At 34.7% G+C, this 17,899-nt stretch overlaps 1 protein-coding gene across 5 annotated transcripts in view; it reads right to left on the bottom strand.

Annotated features, from left to right (window-relative positions):
• RABGAP1 (RAB GTPase activating protein 1) overlaps positions 1 to 17,899 on the bottom strand; it is a 141,818-nt gene that overhangs the window by 104,764 nt on the left and 19,155 nt on the right. For all 5 annotated transcript variants that reach the window (XM_045517568.2, XM_074362180.1, XM_074362179.1 and 2 more), the window contains one exon: positions 16,154 to 16,353. In XM_045517568.2, the coding sequence (XP_045373524.1) occupies positions 16,154 to 16,303 (150 nt within the window). In that variant the 5' untranslated portion in view covers positions 16,304 to 16,353. The remainder of the gene's footprint in view (positions 1 to 16,153; positions 16,354 to 17,899) is intronic.

Here is a 17,899-nt window from a genome sequence, read left to right as displayed (position 1 = left end):
GTAACTGGCCAAAATTAATTTCAGGTCCACATGATATGGAAAATATTTAGTACTGAATTGCTATCTGGTATTGAAGCTAGCTTAAGCTTGTTGGTTTGATAATACAGACATGTCTTTAGAGTCATCAATGTTACGTATAATATTTCTGTTGTACCTAGGAAAGAAAGTAAAATTAAAGTTACTAAATGAATAAGGGAAACATTTCAGGATGCCAGAAAGTAAGATGTGTGTTTTCAGTAAAAGAAGGTATGAGGAATGTAACTGCATTTTGTTAAGGGAGAAGAAAGCAAATTTTGTCCTAAAGCTGGTTGTTTCTGAATGGAAAAGAAAATATGGGACAAAGTAATCTGGTTAAAGAAAGCTGTAGAAGGTGCATGGAAGAGGAACCTTGAGTCATCTCAGAGAAATAGTAAATTAACTAAGATTATTTGGTATGTTAAGTGTAATCAGTCATAATTCTGGTAATTGTAACCAAGTTTCTTTACTGATTATATTGCAATCCAGTATGTAACCGTGACTTTTAAGTCTTTTGTCATTTACAGACATTTATTGTTGTAGTTTGGTGCTGCTGCAAAAGTACTTCATCTTCAAGAAGATTCATAGGAAGGCTATGAAAGTGGTTACAACAGTTCCACATTAAAATGATGGCTATGCAAGAATTCGAGCCCATACCACCATCTCACTCGAAACAAGAAGCCGTTCTGCCCTTGGACCCCCTAGATCAGGCACCCAGAGGTTTTTATTCCCTGACAGGCAGGGCTTACGCCCCTACTCAGCCCTTAAATAGCTACAGAAGATAGATCGTCGCCCCTCTGTTCCCCATAAGATTATGGGAGTAGAATCTCTAAGGACAGACTGAAATAGGAGGAAAGGGGGCAGGGCACAATCACTGAAAGAATGAAATAGCAACTGAGGACAGGACAAACTGGTTAGAACCAAGGCAGAAGATTCCTTGAACCTCACAGCACACCCACAGGTGCCATGACAGTTCCTAGGCTGACCATAAAAGGTCAAAAAGTGGGTTGGGGGACCGATTCCAGGAAATCCCTGCCCCTTCACCAATGCAGTTGGAATAATCCGCCTACTCATTAGCATATGAAGTTACTGAGCTCATAAAACCTAACAACTTCCCACCTCGTGGTCTATGCAGATTCCAGCCCAGACCACCACAGCTCTCTCTTTTGCCTTCTGAGACAGCCCACATTCTGTCTATGCAGTGTATCTCTCTAAATAAACTTGCTTTCACTTTAAAAAAATAAATAAATAAAGTCATCTGAAGAAGGAGCCAAAATATTTATGACTGCTTTGCTAATAAACAAAGGGATTATGGCTAGGTTTTACTTTTCTTTTATGAATTTACTATATCAAACACACATTATTTTATCATTAAGGGGGAAAAAATGACAAGAAGGCTACTTACATCTTGGAAGCAAAAAGAAAAGCAAGCACATTCATTTCTACTGTATGCAGTGGTCCTGACTCCAGGCCCTTTCAAGCCTCTTGATCTTTCCACATGTCATGGGCTCACTTCTTTGGGAAATTCTTAACCACTCTTTAAGGCTCTGCTGAATTGTTACCTCTCTATGAAAATTTCTTTTCTTCTTCAGGCAACAATTACGTTCTCATATAATTCTGCTCATATCTATCTATATTCTAGTACTTGATGAATTCTGTCATGATGATATATTTACTTAAATGTCTCCCCCCCAACTCTGATCCCCTTAATATATAATTGTGTGTTAATGGCTCAGCAACTCTGAATAAAAGGTCTGCATTTCAGAGGACAAGATCATCTAACTCTAAAACAATATTAGAAACTGAGTCAGAAGATTGGTTTAGGCAGTACTAAGTGAGAGTGACTTCTGTATCTGCTATTTTAATAAAGCTTGGCAATTTTTTTCTAACCAAAATAATGTTAGCTGGATTTTTCAAGAAGAAAATGCTACAAAGATTAAAAAGCTTAAAAAATTCTCTAACTTTCTGCCTCAAAAGTACTATCTCATCAATATACTCGCAACTAACATTCATAGAGTACCTCTGGCTAAGAAATAAGGGTGTAAGATTCCTACACCAGAGGAGTGAGGTAGAGAAAATACAACATGCTCTGAATTCATGGAACATTCTCAGATTTTGATGTGAGTTGTCAAAACATTTTATGAAGAAAAATACCTGTTTTTTAAATTACACCATCACATGAAGCTTTTTTTTTTAAAGGGCTCACCTAAAGCATTATTCTCTCCAAGAAGCCGTCCCTGAATCGTCCACACAGCTGAGATAAATTTCCACCCACTCTGTTCTACAGCATCCTTTTGTTAACCTCTACCATAGAACAGATTTAATTATATCGATGCTGAGAATTCAATACAGTCATAAAATCTCTATAGTTCCTCCATCAAGAGGTATAGTCTTATTCTCTAAATCCATGAATCTGGGCTGGACTTGTGACTTGCTTTGACGAATAGAATGTGGCATAAGTGACACCATGTAACAAGCCTTACCCTTAAAAGAGACCTTATAGCTTACACATCTGCCCTATGATCCCCATGATGTGAAGAAATCTAAGTTGAAAGACTACATAGATAGAAAGACCCAATCAAGCCCAGTCTCCAGCCAACACAACAGCTGAATGAAGTTATATGAGCCTAAGCATGACTAGCAAAACTGTCCAGTCAATCCACAAAATCATGAGAAATAACAAATTGCTTTTTAAGCCACTGCGTTCTGAGGTAGTTACAAAGCAAAAACTAGCAAAAATAACTGCAATAACATTTTTAACAACTGCCATCTACCCTAAGCTATAAGCACCTTAGGCTAACTTTTTCAGTTATACATAGGAAAGCCTCCTCCCTAATCGAATCAAAGATTTTGCTCTTCTTTTGTACTAGCAATGCCCTCTTTTTATTGGATAATTCTCAGTATATAAATATCACAAAATTCCTCACTGGACTCCATATTACCCTTCAGGTACCACTCCATTTTTCTGCTCCTCCTTTTCAGCAAAAATCCTCAAAACAGTTGTCTATACTTATTGGCACTTCCTCCTCACCTCCCATTTACTACCCAACCGACGTAATCCTGCTAATGCTCTCATCTTTCTCTTTGAAAACAAAAAATACTCCCAAGGATCACCTAGGCTTCTATCTTCTCAGAACAATCAAACATTCCTGGTTACTCCTGCTTTCTCAAAACACTTCATTTCTTTTCCAAGGCATTCAACGATATGCTAGTTTTCCTTATAATTCACTAAGTTAGTTCTTCTCAGTCTTTTCTGGTGGTTTCCCTTCACCTCAATCTCTAAGTGTTGAAGTACCCTAAGAATAATGAACTCTTATCAATCACCTATTCAGCATCTATACTCACTCTATGGGTGATCTCATCTACTCCCATAGCTTTGAATACCATCTATATACTGTTGATGTCAGCCACAATCTCTCCTGAGCATCAATCTCATAAATCTGACTAACAACGTGCCATCTAAAACTGGGCATCTAAGAGTCATCTTGAATTTAATGTCCTAAACAGAACTCTGATTCCCCTGTTCCCTGCCCTAAGCCTGGTATTCCTATCTCTTACCCATCTCACTAAACAGGACACCTATATACCTAACAGCTGAGGCCAAAATCTAGGAAATCATCATTTACTTCTCTTTCCCTCAAATCCCACACCTAATTTGCCCACCCTAACACAAATTAGTTCTACCTTGAAAATATATCCTAAATCAGAATACATTCACTCTCTAGTCCAAGTTAACATTATCTCTCCCTTTTGGGACTAAAAGAGCCTCCTATCTGCACTTCTTGATCCCAGTCTTGCCCAATGTCAGCTCATGTATACACTTCTGGCTTTCATCTCCCTCTCTGCTTTCGTTCCTTGGGAATTTTCTTAACTTTCTTGTGAATAGAGCTACATAATTAAAAGCTAATTATTATATTTCACTCAGCTTTCCTAAGTACTTGTATTGGGACATTTACATATATAATTCACCCATTTAAAGTATACATCCTATGTTTTGAGTATATTAACAAGTATGTGTAACCACCACCAAAGTTAATCTTAAAATATTTTCATTACCATAGAAACACCCTACTTCCTTAGGTATCTACTCTCTTAACCCAGTATCTCCAGCCCTAAGCAATCAGTTATCTTCTGCCTCTAAAGATTTGACTATTCCATGTATTTCATATTAACGGAACCCCATAATTTGTGGATTTTTGTGACCTGCTTGACACCTACTGTAATGTTCTTCAGATTCATCCATGTTGTATTATGTATCAGTACTTCATTCTTATGACCAAATACTATTCAGATTACATTTTATTTATCCATTTAGCAGTTGATAAACATTTAGGTTGCTCAGCTCCTTATATAATCCTAGATACAAATACATAATGGTTTGCAAATATTTTCTCTTCTTCTCTGGGCAGACTTTTCACTTTTTTAAAACAGTATCCTTTGAAGCAGAAAAGATCTTACTGTTTATACAGCCCAATTTAATCTATTTTTTCCTTTGTTGCTTATGCTTTTGGTATGATATCTGAGAATCCACTGCCAAATCTGAAGTCATGAAAATTTACATTTATGTTTCTTTTAAGAGATGTATATTTTTAACTCTTACATTGAAGTCTTTGACCACTTTGAGCTAATTTGACATAAGTATACAACTTCATTCTTTTGAATGTGGCTATCCAGCTGTCCCAGCACAATTTGTTGAAAATAAAAATCCATTCTCCACTGAATGGTATTAGTACCCTTGCCTAAATCAGCTCAGCACTAAAACATGGTTCTATTTCTGAACTCAAACATATTCCAATGATCTACATATGTATCCTTAAGTCAGTAGCACACTGTCTTTTTTACCACTACTCTGCAGTAAGTTTTGAAATTGGAAAGTATGAGTCCTCCAACTTTGTTTTTCATTTTCAACATGATTTTAGCTATTCAGGGTCCCTTGGAACCCCGTAAAACATTTAAAACTGGCATGTTAACCTCTACAAAGATGTTATCTGAAATTCTGCTAATCCAATTGCTAGTAGACCAACTTGAGGAATAATGCCTTCCTAACAAGTGTTCTAATGAATGAAACACTGGATGAATTCCCACTTATTCAGGTCTTCCTTAATTTCTTTCAACAATGCCTTGCAAATTTCAGAGTACAAGATTTGTACTTTTTAAAACTTAATACTAAGTACTGCATTCTTTTTAATGCTGTCGTAAATGCGATTGTTTTCCTACTGTCATTTACGGTTGTTCCTTGCAGATGAAGAGAAATAAAGTTGATACTTGTATATTTATCTTGTATCCTGCACACTTGCTAAACTTGATTAATATTTTTAACAGTATTAGCGGATCTTTTAGGATTTTCTACATACAAGATCATTATCAACTGCAAATAGAGATGGTCTTTTTCTCCTTCTTTTCAATTATTAAGAAGATATTCTTACTTAAACATCTGGTAGAATTCAGCAGTGGTCACCTAGGTACAGTACTAATTCAATCTCTTGCTATATGTCTATACATACTATTGATCAGTTTCATTGTTTTCCCAGAAATTTATCCATTTAATCTAAGTTCTCTAATTTATTGGTATACTTATTATCCATAAAAAACTTCTTTACAATCCTTTTTATTTACATAGTTTGGTTGTAATACCTCCTATTTCTTCTTTTTTTTTTTTTTTTTTCATTAATGGAAGTACTGGGGAATGAATCCAGGACCTTGTGCATGCTAAGCACACTCTACCACTGTGCTGTAGTCCTCATGCCTCCTCTTTCATTCCTGATTCTAGAAATCTGTGTCTTCTCTTTTTCTCTTGGTCAATCTAAAAATGTCAATTTTGTTGATCTTTCCAAAGAAACAGCTTTCAGTTTCACTGATTTTCTCTACTGCTTTTTCTGTTCCTTGATTCATTAATTTCCACCCTCTCTTATTTCCTACCTCTGCTTGTTTTAGGTTTAGTCTGCCCTTCTTTAAGTATCTTAAGGTGAAAGACTGTTATTGATTTGAGATCTTCCTTCTTTCATTATATAGGAATTTATAGGTAGAAATTTCCCTATAAGCATTATTTTAGCTGTATCACGTAAGTTTTGTTATACCTTTATTTTCATTCATCTCAAAGTATTAACTAATTTCCCTTTTGATTCTTCTTTGACCCACAGTTATTTGGGAGTATGTGGTTTAATTTCCATGTATTTGTTAATTTTTCAGTTTTACTTCTGTTACTGATTTCTAGTGGTTGGAAAAATAATCTAGGTGTCCTTGAAAAGTATGTGCATTATTGTTGTTGAGTATTCTATGGATGTTAGGTCTAACTGATATATAGTGCTGATCTAGACTTCTATTTACTTATTGGCATTCTGCTTAGTTTTTCTATCCATTATCAAAAGTTAAGTATTACAACAACAATTGTTGTAGAATTGTCTATTTCTCTCTTCATTTCTGCCATATTTTGCTCCATGTATTTTGGAGTTCCTTTATTAGGTGTATCACTGTTGGACCTTCCTGGTGGACTGACCCTTGTAAGGTTATAAAATGTCCATTTCATCCCTAGTAAGTATGTTTTAAAGTGTATTTTGCCTGACATCACTACTATAACCACTCATTTTCTTGTGGTTGCTGTTTGGACAATATACTTTTTCCCATCTATTTATATTAAATCTACTTATACCTTTGAATCTAAGGTGTGTCTCCTGTAGAGAGCATACAGTTAATGATGTCTTTTTAACCAGTACTGACAATTTCTACTTTTTGATTATATTACTTAATCCATTCACATTTAATATAAAGTTCAGTTTAGGTAAGCCATTTTACTTTTCATTTCTCATGTATTTTTTATTCCTTCATTCTTCCTTTACTGCTTCCTTTAGCATTTAGTAAATAACTTTCTAACATAGCACTAATATTTTTTCTAGTATATATGTATATGTATGTGTGTATACAGATAAACACACACATATATACATACATATGCACACACCATCTTAGTGTTTGTTTTAAGACTTACCATGTATATCTTAAGTTATTAGAATCAGCTTCTATTTATACTAACTTAATTCTAGTAATATACAGAAAAATTACATAAATATATCAGTATACCCTTTTCCCTCCTTTATGGTATTATATATATATTACATCTACAAATGATACAAATCTAGCAACACACTTACAATTGCTACTTTATATAATCTTATGTCTTTTAAATAAGCTGAGATGAAGAACAAATATCTATTCATAGCTTTCACTATATTAATCTTATTTATAAATTCTGGTTCTCTTCATTTGTTCTTGTAGATCTGAATTACTGTATTAAGTCATTTCCTAAGCCACAATACAGCTCTGCCCCTGCTTATCTTGTTTTTCCTGTGATTGGCAAACATATCACATTTTTATGTTATAAATACAACAATATAAACATATTAATATATACAATACAAAGGAGAAGGAAAAATACGTACTTATACTGTCTTTATCATCACATGGTCGCTTTTACTGGTGATTTCTCATACGAATTAAAATTATTGTTTGGCGTCACTTGCTTTCAGCCTGAAGAATTTCCGTTAGTATTTCTTACAAAGTGGTCAAATTCTCTGTTTTTGTCAATTTTTGTTTATTTCAGAATTTATTTTTACCACCTTCAATTTTTTTTTTAAATTGAAGTACAGTTGATTTACAATGTTGTGTTAATTTCTAGTGTACAGGATAGTGATTCATTTATAGAGATATATATTCCTTTCCATATTCTTTTTCATTACAGGCGATTACAAGGTATTAAATATAGTTCCCTGTGTTATACAGTAGGACCTTGTTGTTCATCTACTGTATATATAGTAGTATCTACAAATCCTGAACTCTCAAATTTATTCCTCCCTGCCCCTTTCCCTTCTGGTAACCATAAGTTTGTTTTCTATGTCTGAGTCTATCTCTGTTTTGGGAGTAAGTTCATTTGTGTCTTTTTTTTTTTTTTTTTAAGATTCCACATATAAGTGATATCATATGGTACTTTTTCTTCTCTCTGACTTACTTCACTTAGTACGACAATCTCCATGTCCGTTCATGTTGCTACAAATGGCAGTATTTTATTTTTTTTGGCTGAGTAGTATTCCATTGTGTGTTGTGTGTGTGTGTACACACAGCTCATACAACTCAGTAACAAAAGTACACACACACACACACACACATATGTATGTATATACTGACATACAACTTCTTTAGTCAGTCATCTGTCGATGGACATTTAGGTTGTTTCCACGTCCTGGCTACTGTAAATAGAGCTGCTCTGAACACTGGGGTGCATGTATCTTTTCAAATTAGTTTCCTAGAAATATATGCCCAAGAATGGGACTGTTGGACATAAGGTAAATATTTTCAGCTTTTTAAGGACTCTTCGTATTGTTTTCCATAATGGCTGCACCAAACTACATTCCCACCAACAGTATAGGAGAGTTCCCTTTTCTTCACACCCTCTCCAGCATTTATCATTTGTGGATTTTTTAATGATGGTCATTCTGATTGATGTGAGGTGATACTTCATTGTAGCTTTGATTTGCATTTCTCTGATAATTAGTGATATTACGCATTTTTTCATGTGTCTATTGGCCATTTGTATGTCTTAACTGGGGAAATGTTTAGGTCTTCTGTCCAGTTTTGGATTGGGTTGTCTGGTCTTTTGTTACTGAGTTGTATGGGCTGCTTGTATATTCTGGAAACGAAGCCCTTGTCAGTTGCATAGTTTGCAAATATTTTCTCCCATTCCGCAGGTTGTCTTTTCATTTTATTTATGGTTTTCTTTGCTGAATCACTTTCAGTTTTGATTAATAGCTTTGCCAGACACAGGATTAGTGATTCAGTTTTTATTTTGAGCACTCTGAATATGTTATTCCACTAGCTTCCAGCCTCCACTGCTTCTGCTGAGAAATCAGTCTCAATCTTATTGGGGTTTCCTTATACATGATGAATCATTTTTCTATTAGTACTTTGAAGATTTTCTCCTTGTCTTTGGTTTTCAGCATTTTTATCAACTTGTGGCCTATTTTGGAGATTTCTGAATTTATCATGCTTGGTGTGCTGAACTTCCTAGATGTATAAATTATTGTTTTTCAACAAAAGTGGAACTTTTCGAACATCACTTCTTCAAAATTTTTTGTGCTCATTTCTCTTCTTCTGATACTCACATACAAGTATGTTAATATACTTATCAGCGTCTCATCTTTCTCTGAGGCTTTGTTAATTTTTCTTCATTGTTTTTCTTCTTTCTGTTTTTTGGATATTTCTACTGGTCTATCTTCAAGTTCATTAACTCCTTTTAAATATTTTTATTAGAGTATACTTGCTGAACATTAAACTGCACATATTTTAAAAATACTTTGCTGGGTTTCGACATACATATACACTTATGAACTCATCACAATGATCAAGGCAGTGAATACATCCATAACACCTAAAACTTCATTGTGCCCCTTTGTATTCTTACTCTTTATTCTTCCCTGTCTCAACATCTTTACCCCTAGGCATCCATTGTTTCTGTGACAGTACATTAATTTTGCATCTTCTATAATTATATATAAGTGGAATATACAGAATGTGCTTTTATTTAGTTTGTGGAAGGGGAGATTTCTGGCTTCTTCTGATCAGCTTTATTACTTTGAGGTCATTCATGACTGTGGTAATAATAGTTCATTCTTTTTAAAAAATATTTTATTTTCACTGTATTATTTTTATTTTGGCAGAGGGGACGTAATTAGGTTTATTTATTTTTAGAGGAGGTACTGGGGATTGAACCCAGGACCTTGTGCATGCTAAGCATGCATTCTACCACTTGAGCTATGACCTCCCCCAGTTGTTTTTTTAAAAAAGATTTTAAATACTTTTCATATATTGCCTTTTCATTTTTTAAGAAAGGTCTGAGAAAAGGTCTATTTCATACAGAGAAAGATCTTCCAATTTTATTGAGAGTTAACTGAAATAAAATACTGTATAAGTTTAAGGTGTACAGTGTGACTGGATACATGTATATACTGCAAAATGGTTACCACAATAAGGTTAGTTAATACATTCATCAACTAACATTAATTACCATTTTTTAAGATTAATCTCTTAAGAATTTCCAATTAATTATATAATGTATTGTTAATTACAGTCCCAAAACTGTACATTAAACCCCTAATTGATTCATTACATAACTGAAAGTCTCCACCTGTTTGACCAACATATCTCCATTTCATCCGCCACCACCGCCTATTCCTGAGAAACCACCATTTTACTCAGTTTCTATGAGTTTGGCTTTTTTAGGTTCCACTTTAGGTATAAATTGTAGAATGTGGAATATGTTGTGTTTCTGTATTTGTTTCTTGTAAGATTTTTTTTTTATTTCTTTTGATTTCTTCTTTGACCCACTGGTTGTTTGGGAGTATATTATTTAATTTCCACATATCTGTAGATTTTCAAATTTTTCCTCCTGTTGTTGATTTCTAGTTTTATACCACTATAGTCAGAAAAAATACCTGGTATGATTTCAGTCTTCTTAACTTTGCTAAGATTTGTTGTGTGACCTAAGATATGATCCATCCTGGAGAATTCTCTGTATGCTTGAAAAGAACTTATATTCTGCTGTGACTAGAAGGAATATTCTGAATATGTTAAATTCAGAATTAACATTAAATCCATTTCGTCTGAAGTACAATTCAATTCCAGTGTTTCCTTATTGATTTTCTACCTGGATGATCTCTCCATTGTTGAAAATGGGGTACTTAAGTCCTCCACTATTATTGTATTGTTGTCTACTTCTCCCTTAAGATCTGCTGGTTTTGCTTAATATATCCAGGCGATCCCAATGCTGGGTGTACATACTTTTACCACTGTTGTATTCTCTTTATCAATTGGCCCATTTATCATTACATAATGACCTTTATCTCTTTTCACAGTTTTTTGACTTAAGTCTATTTTGTCTAACATAAATTTAGGTACCATTTCCATTTATCAAAGATCACTGAAGAAATATTTGAGTGGATATGAGATTAGCTACTACCCTTTCCAGTATCTAAATTGGACTTCTGTTTCTTTTGTGCCTTGCTTTCTGATAAGACAGTAATTTTACTTGTTTTGAAATGGCCTCTCTAGTTTCCATTTACATGGAATAGGTTTTCATCTCTCCACATACGACATATGCATGATTCTATGTGCGTCCTTAAAGCTAAAATGAGTCTCATATAGGCAACATATAGTGCAGCCTTGTTTTTTTATACATTCTGACACTATGTCATTTCATAGGAGAATCTGATTCATTTGCATTTAAAATAATTGTTGATAGATAAGGACTTACACTAATGTTATGTTATTGTTTTCTGGTTGTTCTGTAGTTCTTGTTTCTTTCTGCCTCTCTGTCTTCTCTTGTGAACTAATGATTTTCCATAGTGGTATAACTTTGATTCACTTCTTTATCTTTTATGTATCTATTGTTGGTTTTTACTTTGTGGTTACCATAAGATTTGCATAAAACTTACAGATACAACAGTATATTTTACTTTGGTAATAACTGAACTTCAATTGCATACAAAATTCTACTTTTTACGTCCTCATTTTGTTTTTGACATGACAGTTTTTTTTATATTACACATTCACTGTAGCTATAGTTATTTTTAATACCTTTGTCTTTTAACTTTTATAGTAGAGTTACTTAATTAACATATCATATTACAGTATTATACTATACTAATTTTGACTATATACTTTCCTTTTACAATGTTTTATATTTTCATGTTACTAATTAGTGTCCTTTCATTTCAGACTGAAGAACTCCTCTCAGCACTTCTCTTAAGGTCTACTGATGATCTACTCCCTCAGTTTTGATTTGGGGATTACAGGTATCCCCCACTTTTAAAAAGTTTGCATTATGTCCTTTTGCTTTTACAAAGACCTACATTAGCACCTGTTTTTGCTAACTGAAAGAAATGTGAAGAGGATTTTCACTTTTATGAAAAAAGCTGTTAATGTACTAATGTAGGTCTTTTGTAAAAGCAAAGTGACGTAACAAACTTTCAGAAAGCAGGGTATACTCTTCATTTTATGCCATTTCAGCTTACTAGAAGGTACATAGAACATTCTACTTTCAGATAGAGGGGGAAACCTGTATCTTTTTCTCTCCTTCATTTCTAAAAGACAGCTTTGCCAACTAAAGTATTCTTGGTTAGTGGTTTTTTTGTTTTGTTTTGTTGTGTTTTTAGCACTCTAAATAAATTATCCAAGTCTCTTCTGGCCTGCAAAGTTTCTGCTGAGAAATCTGTTAAAAGCTTTATGGAGGTTCCCTTATAATGTGAGAGTTATTTTTCTTCTTGCTGCTTTAAAAACTGTTTGTCTTTGATTTTACCTTTGATTGTACCTTGGAGATGATCACTTTGGGTTGAAATTTTGCAACAATCTATAAGCTTCATAAACTTGGATGTTCAAATCTAACCCCAGATTTGGGAAGTTCTCAATTACTGTGCCTCTAAATAAGCTTTCTGGCTATTTCTCCCTCTCGTCCTTCTGGGACTCCAATAATGCATAAACTGTTTATGGTAGTGATATGCCATAGTTCACACAGGCTTTCTTCATTCTCCATTTTTCCCTTTGTTCTCAGACAAGATAATTTCAAATAAACTATCTTGTACTTCCCAATACTTTCTTCCACTTGATCCAGTCTGCTGTTGATGTTCTCTACTGATGTGCTTTCCCTAAGATGGTGATGAGTGCTCAAGTGTGTGGTTTTTCCCAATCCCACAGAATCAGGTTAACTTTTTTCATGTGCTCACTAGCCATTTACAAAGGCTCACACTTATCATTTTGTCCTCAGGGTTGTGCATAGAGGCAGCCACAGATTGGGGGTACATTTGGGTGAGATGTGCAGAGCGTGGAGGTGCCCATGGCCAGTTGGGAGACTGGCAAGGGAGGCATCCCCAGTGGCTCATGGGTGGTCTTCCTGATGGAGTTTACAAAGCAGTCAGTGGGATCTACATTCCTTTGATATGTTCCATTCCCAGCCTTGCCTGTTGTTCTCCCAGAACAACTGTCCACCCCCAAATTGTGTACTTCATGACTCAGTCTTCTAGATGGGGTGAGAATAAATGGGCTTTTCTTGGTAGTGTACTGCAAAGCTGGGGAAATCAAGTGCTCAATCACACACTCTCACTTTCCCCCATGATCTGTGGGCATTGAGCTGTGCCACCTTGGGGGTGGGGTGACACAAATAAAATGAAACTGTTCCTTTCATTGTCCTCAGTTGGTCCTATCTTGGATATTTTTGTTCCAGCAGTGTGCTGTAACTTCTCTGCTGGGCTCCTGGACTTCCATGAAGGCACTCTCATCCATTAGTGTCTAAATTGGTGTTCTGTGAAGGCAGGATGGTAGAAAACTCCTATACCCCCATTTTGATGACATCTCCTTCCATTAATTCTTTCTTTTGCCAGTTGAAATTTATTGTTGAGCCCCTTTAGTGAATTTTTTATTTCAGCTATTGTGCTTTTCCACTTCAGAATTTCAATTTGATTCTTTTTTAAAAAATGATTTCTATCTCCTTAACAATATTCTCTATTTGATTTGACACAGTCATCATACTGTCCTTTATCTCTTTAAGCATAATTTCCTTTAGTTCACTGAACATACGAGTAATGGCTACTTTCAAGAGTTTGCATTTAAATCCAACATGTCACTCTCATAAGCAGTATGCGCCGCCTTTTAAAAATGATGTATGGGTAATATTTTCTTGTTCCTTTTCATGTCTCACAATTTTGTGTTGGAAAACTAGGTATTTTAGATAGTATGTTGTTCCAGTTCTTGGTACTGGTCTTCACACTCTGAAACTTGTTATTTTTTATGCTTGCTTGTTTGTTTAGTGACTGGCTGGCTTATTTTAGTAAATTCAATTCCCCTAATTCCATGGTGTTAAACCTCTGATGTTTCTCCTGAGGTGATTTGGTTGCTCACAGTCATCCTGGGCTAGGAGTAGTCTTGGCAAGATATTTTGTCTCTTTCTCTGACCACATCTAGGTATTAAACTTTACTAAGTATGGCTGATAGTTTTCAACAATAGGCTCTATAGTTTTCAACAATCTACTCAGGTATAAACTGCTCCTCATACTAAACCAATCAAATTAAGGTTTGAAGGGAGAGTTCCAGAGGTCAGTGTTTGAGATTTGTTCTGATCCTAAGTGGTCTCTCAGTAAGCCTACAGTTAAATCTGTATATCCAATCAATCTACCAGTCTCCTCCCATTACCTTTCACCACAACCTCCACTGTTTTTGAGCGTACCTTTAGACTTGAACTTCTCTACATTCTGTTGTAAATAAAGTCAATTCCTTTGGGAAGAAATTAGGAGCTGTTTTATGGCCCACTTCTCACTGCAGGCAAAATCTCTAAGCTATAGCTATGAAGCTGGGAGTGTGGACAATGATTTGCTTCTCTCTGAGTGACATCCCATCTTCAAAACAAGAATATCTTATGGATGTAAGAAGTAGTGTGGTAGTCCCTGGTTTTCCTGGCTTGCCTCTACTAGTGTGGAACCACTACCTTACATGCCAAAGTCAAGGCAAGGGCAATCAGGCTCTCAGTATTCTCAGCAGTGCTATGCCTAAAATAGAGCCTTCATCTCATAAGGGCTGGGCAAAAAAAGGTATTCCCTACCACTCAGTCACACTTGGCCAGCAAAAGGTAGATGGAGGCAGGATGAGAAGTGCTCTCATCCTGCTCTTCCCTGGAAGATAGGACTCCAAATGGGAGCTGTGGGGAGAGGGAACACTACCTTCTTGACTGTACCAATCTGGAGTGGAGTTACCATCTTGCTCAGCTGGGAGAGGGGAGGGGAAAAAAAAAAAGTCTCGGTTCAAATTCCAAAATCTTTACCAAGTTCTAGTAAATTTCTTTGAATAAATGTTTCTTCAATTGCTGTTATGTCCTTTAGAACATTTCCACAGGCTTTAATTAAAAAAAAAATTAACGAATTTTGCTGGGGAGTAGGTTCACAAAGCTCACTCACATCATCCATGCTAGAAGTCTCTCCCAGCCAGTGAGTATTTTACAATGCAATTCGGATCATGGCCTCATTCAGAACTCTTCAAAAATCCTCTTTACATTTATAATAGTCCTAATTCCTACTAACCTCTACAAAGTTCTACATAATCCAGTTCCTATACATCATTGGATCTCATTCTTTACCACTTTTTATTTATTTTATTCACCCTGTTCTAATCTCTGTCCTAAAAAGGGTGGTCCTCTTCAGGGTCTTTTTATTTTCTGTTGCCTGTGGAAAGCTCTTTCTTCACATTTCTCCATGGATAAGCTCCTCCTCATTTCATTCAGTTCTCTACTCAAATGTCATTTCAAGACACTGTCTAAAATACTACCTGCCAATCACTCTTTATCCACATATTCTGCTTTGATTTTCCTCACAGCACCTAAATTTACTTAAGATATTCACTTTCTTATTTGCTTAGAGTCTGCTTACCCCATTAGATTAAAAGCTCTAAGAGGGCAGGGGGCTTTGCCTGTCTGTAGTCCCATTATTCAGAACAGTACTTGGCACACAGTTAATACTCAATAAATACTTGTTGAACACATAGATACAAAAAGAATTAAAATATTTTTAAAGCTACTTATATTTTAAATGACATTAACAGATAATCTGTTTTTACTTATATCCATAAAGAGCAGAACAGTAACAGAGCATGGGAAAAGAAGTAATAGGTATCTATTTGGCTGAGAAAATATAAACAAACAGAAGTGGCCAAAAGCCAGGAATTTTAAGTTCTGTTTTAATAATTCTAAAACTTATTTTATAAATAGCATTGCTAACCTGCCACTGCCTTTACACTACATATACCAGGCCCAAAAGAAACAATCACCTCTAACTCAATAGTAAAGTGAAAACAATACTAAAGTAACAAATGTTTATACTATGATCACTAGTTTTTAGTTAGGAGTATTAGAAGATTTAGAAAGTAATCACATTAAAAAGACTTAATCATATATAAATTTGTCACTATCACTAATTATAAAAAAAAGTTCTTAGCATTAAGAAAAGAAAGGATATTATGTCCATGTTCTCACTTTCACTCCATATATTAAGGCCAAGTTCTGCAATGGGCTTAGCAAGGCTAAGCGAAAGAAATTTAGGTTATGGACTTTTACCTTGAGTCCTGTTTTCTCGTCATCACTTCCATTATTTGTAGATGGTGTCTCATCTCCTTGCCTGGAAACCAAGACAAAATCTTCACTATTAAGAGTAGACACTGAGTCTGAGGAGATACTGATTTTTCCAACAGAAGCCTTGTCATCCATGCCTCAAGAATGAAGCTCAACTCATGAATGATTAAATATTTTTAAAATGCCTGAAAAACAAAAACGATAAAGATACTCATATAGAATGTCTGCCAGATGTTCAACTATGCTCTAATTCTTACAAAACACATATGAAAAAACTTTTTAAAAAACTTCCAAAATATTTTCCCAAGATTTTCACTACTTAAAGTTTAGGCTTTTTATTCCAGATAAGAAGGGAATTTGATGTGGTTCAGGGCCAAGATATTTCAGATTAAAATAAATAAATAAATAAAACATATTCCTTTGAGAATAATTCTCCCTATCTACAGTGATTTCTTTGGCATATGTTGCAACTCTATTACTTTTATACAAAAATTATAAAGTACTAAACTTCTGTTTTCTATCCTTTATTTTGTAAAGCTGTCCACATAAATGAAATTGAAAGCACCTAGGACAGTAACTAAGGTTTTCCTAACATTACTGATACTTACAGTAACAAAATGTTTTAAAAAATAAAATTTCACATTAGCACCCAAGACAAACTCAAGGCAAGGAAAACATAAATTCTAGAGCAAAGAAGTACCTTATATAGTAAGAAATCAAAAGTCCATAAAAATCTCAATCTTCCCATCCCAGTTTCTTAGAACTCAACTCAGTATGAACACTACCAATAAAAGAGTTTCTCACCAAAAATTCCCAGCAAGAAGTATAAAAATGTGTCACTTATGAAAAGCTATTCAATTATTTATTGACTCATGGAGTAAAACTCAAACTCATCTACTGTTTAAAAACCTAGTTCTGCATATTTTATGGCAGTGTTCCCATTTGGTTGCCAAAACAGCAACAGAACAAACAATACATTATACTCAGCTTTAACCAATAAACAAAAGCTGCTCTAGCTGTATGCTCATCTTGTACCTCAAAGAGATAAAGGTTCTGAGAATTTGTTTAATCTCTCCAATTAAGAAGTCCTAATTTATGTTTTGGATTTTTAATTGTATATTTATTTATTGAGCATACACCATATGCCAAGCACTATTTTTCAGTTAAAGGTAACATCTAGATAAACACCTGGCAGCAAGAATTACACAATCCCTGAATATTATGGTTGGAAGAAAACATAGAAATCATTAATACTGTTAAACAGATAAGGAAACGGCAACCCCAAGAGAAGTAAGGTCATTTAACAGACGTAACTAAAGATCGGACCCTGGACTCCTTGCTGCTTTCCATTTAAACTAATTCCCTTGCTTAAAAGATCTATATTCCATAGGACTAAATCTAAATGTATAGGGTAGCATTCAAAGACACTTCAAATGTATTCTGAAAACTTTTTTTAAATGTAGTTCTGCTTCATCCAAGCAATGAATACTTACCAAGTGTCTAGTGTATAGAGAACAAAATATGATAAACAAGAGAAATTAGACTCTTGCCTAAAAGTTTATAGTTTAGTAGAGAACAGAGGCAAATTGAACAGGTTAATAGTACTGATTTAGAAGGGGGAAAAAAAACTATGAAAGCATGTCAGGAGAGTTAAGAAATATATTTGAGGAGGTAATGTCTTTGCTGATGATATATACGTTAATATATTTGCCCTCATAGGATCATCTTCCT

The sequence above is a fragment of the Camelus bactrianus genome, chromosome 4 (genome assembly GCF_048773025.1).
Source record: "Camelus bactrianus isolate YW-2024 breed Bactrian camel chromosome 4, ASM4877302v1, whole genome shotgun sequence".
Classification (NCBI taxonomy): domain Eukaryota; kingdom Metazoa; phylum Chordata; class Mammalia; order Artiodactyla; family Camelidae; genus Camelus; species Camelus bactrianus.
This window is presented reverse-complemented; position numbering and strand designations above follow the sequence as displayed.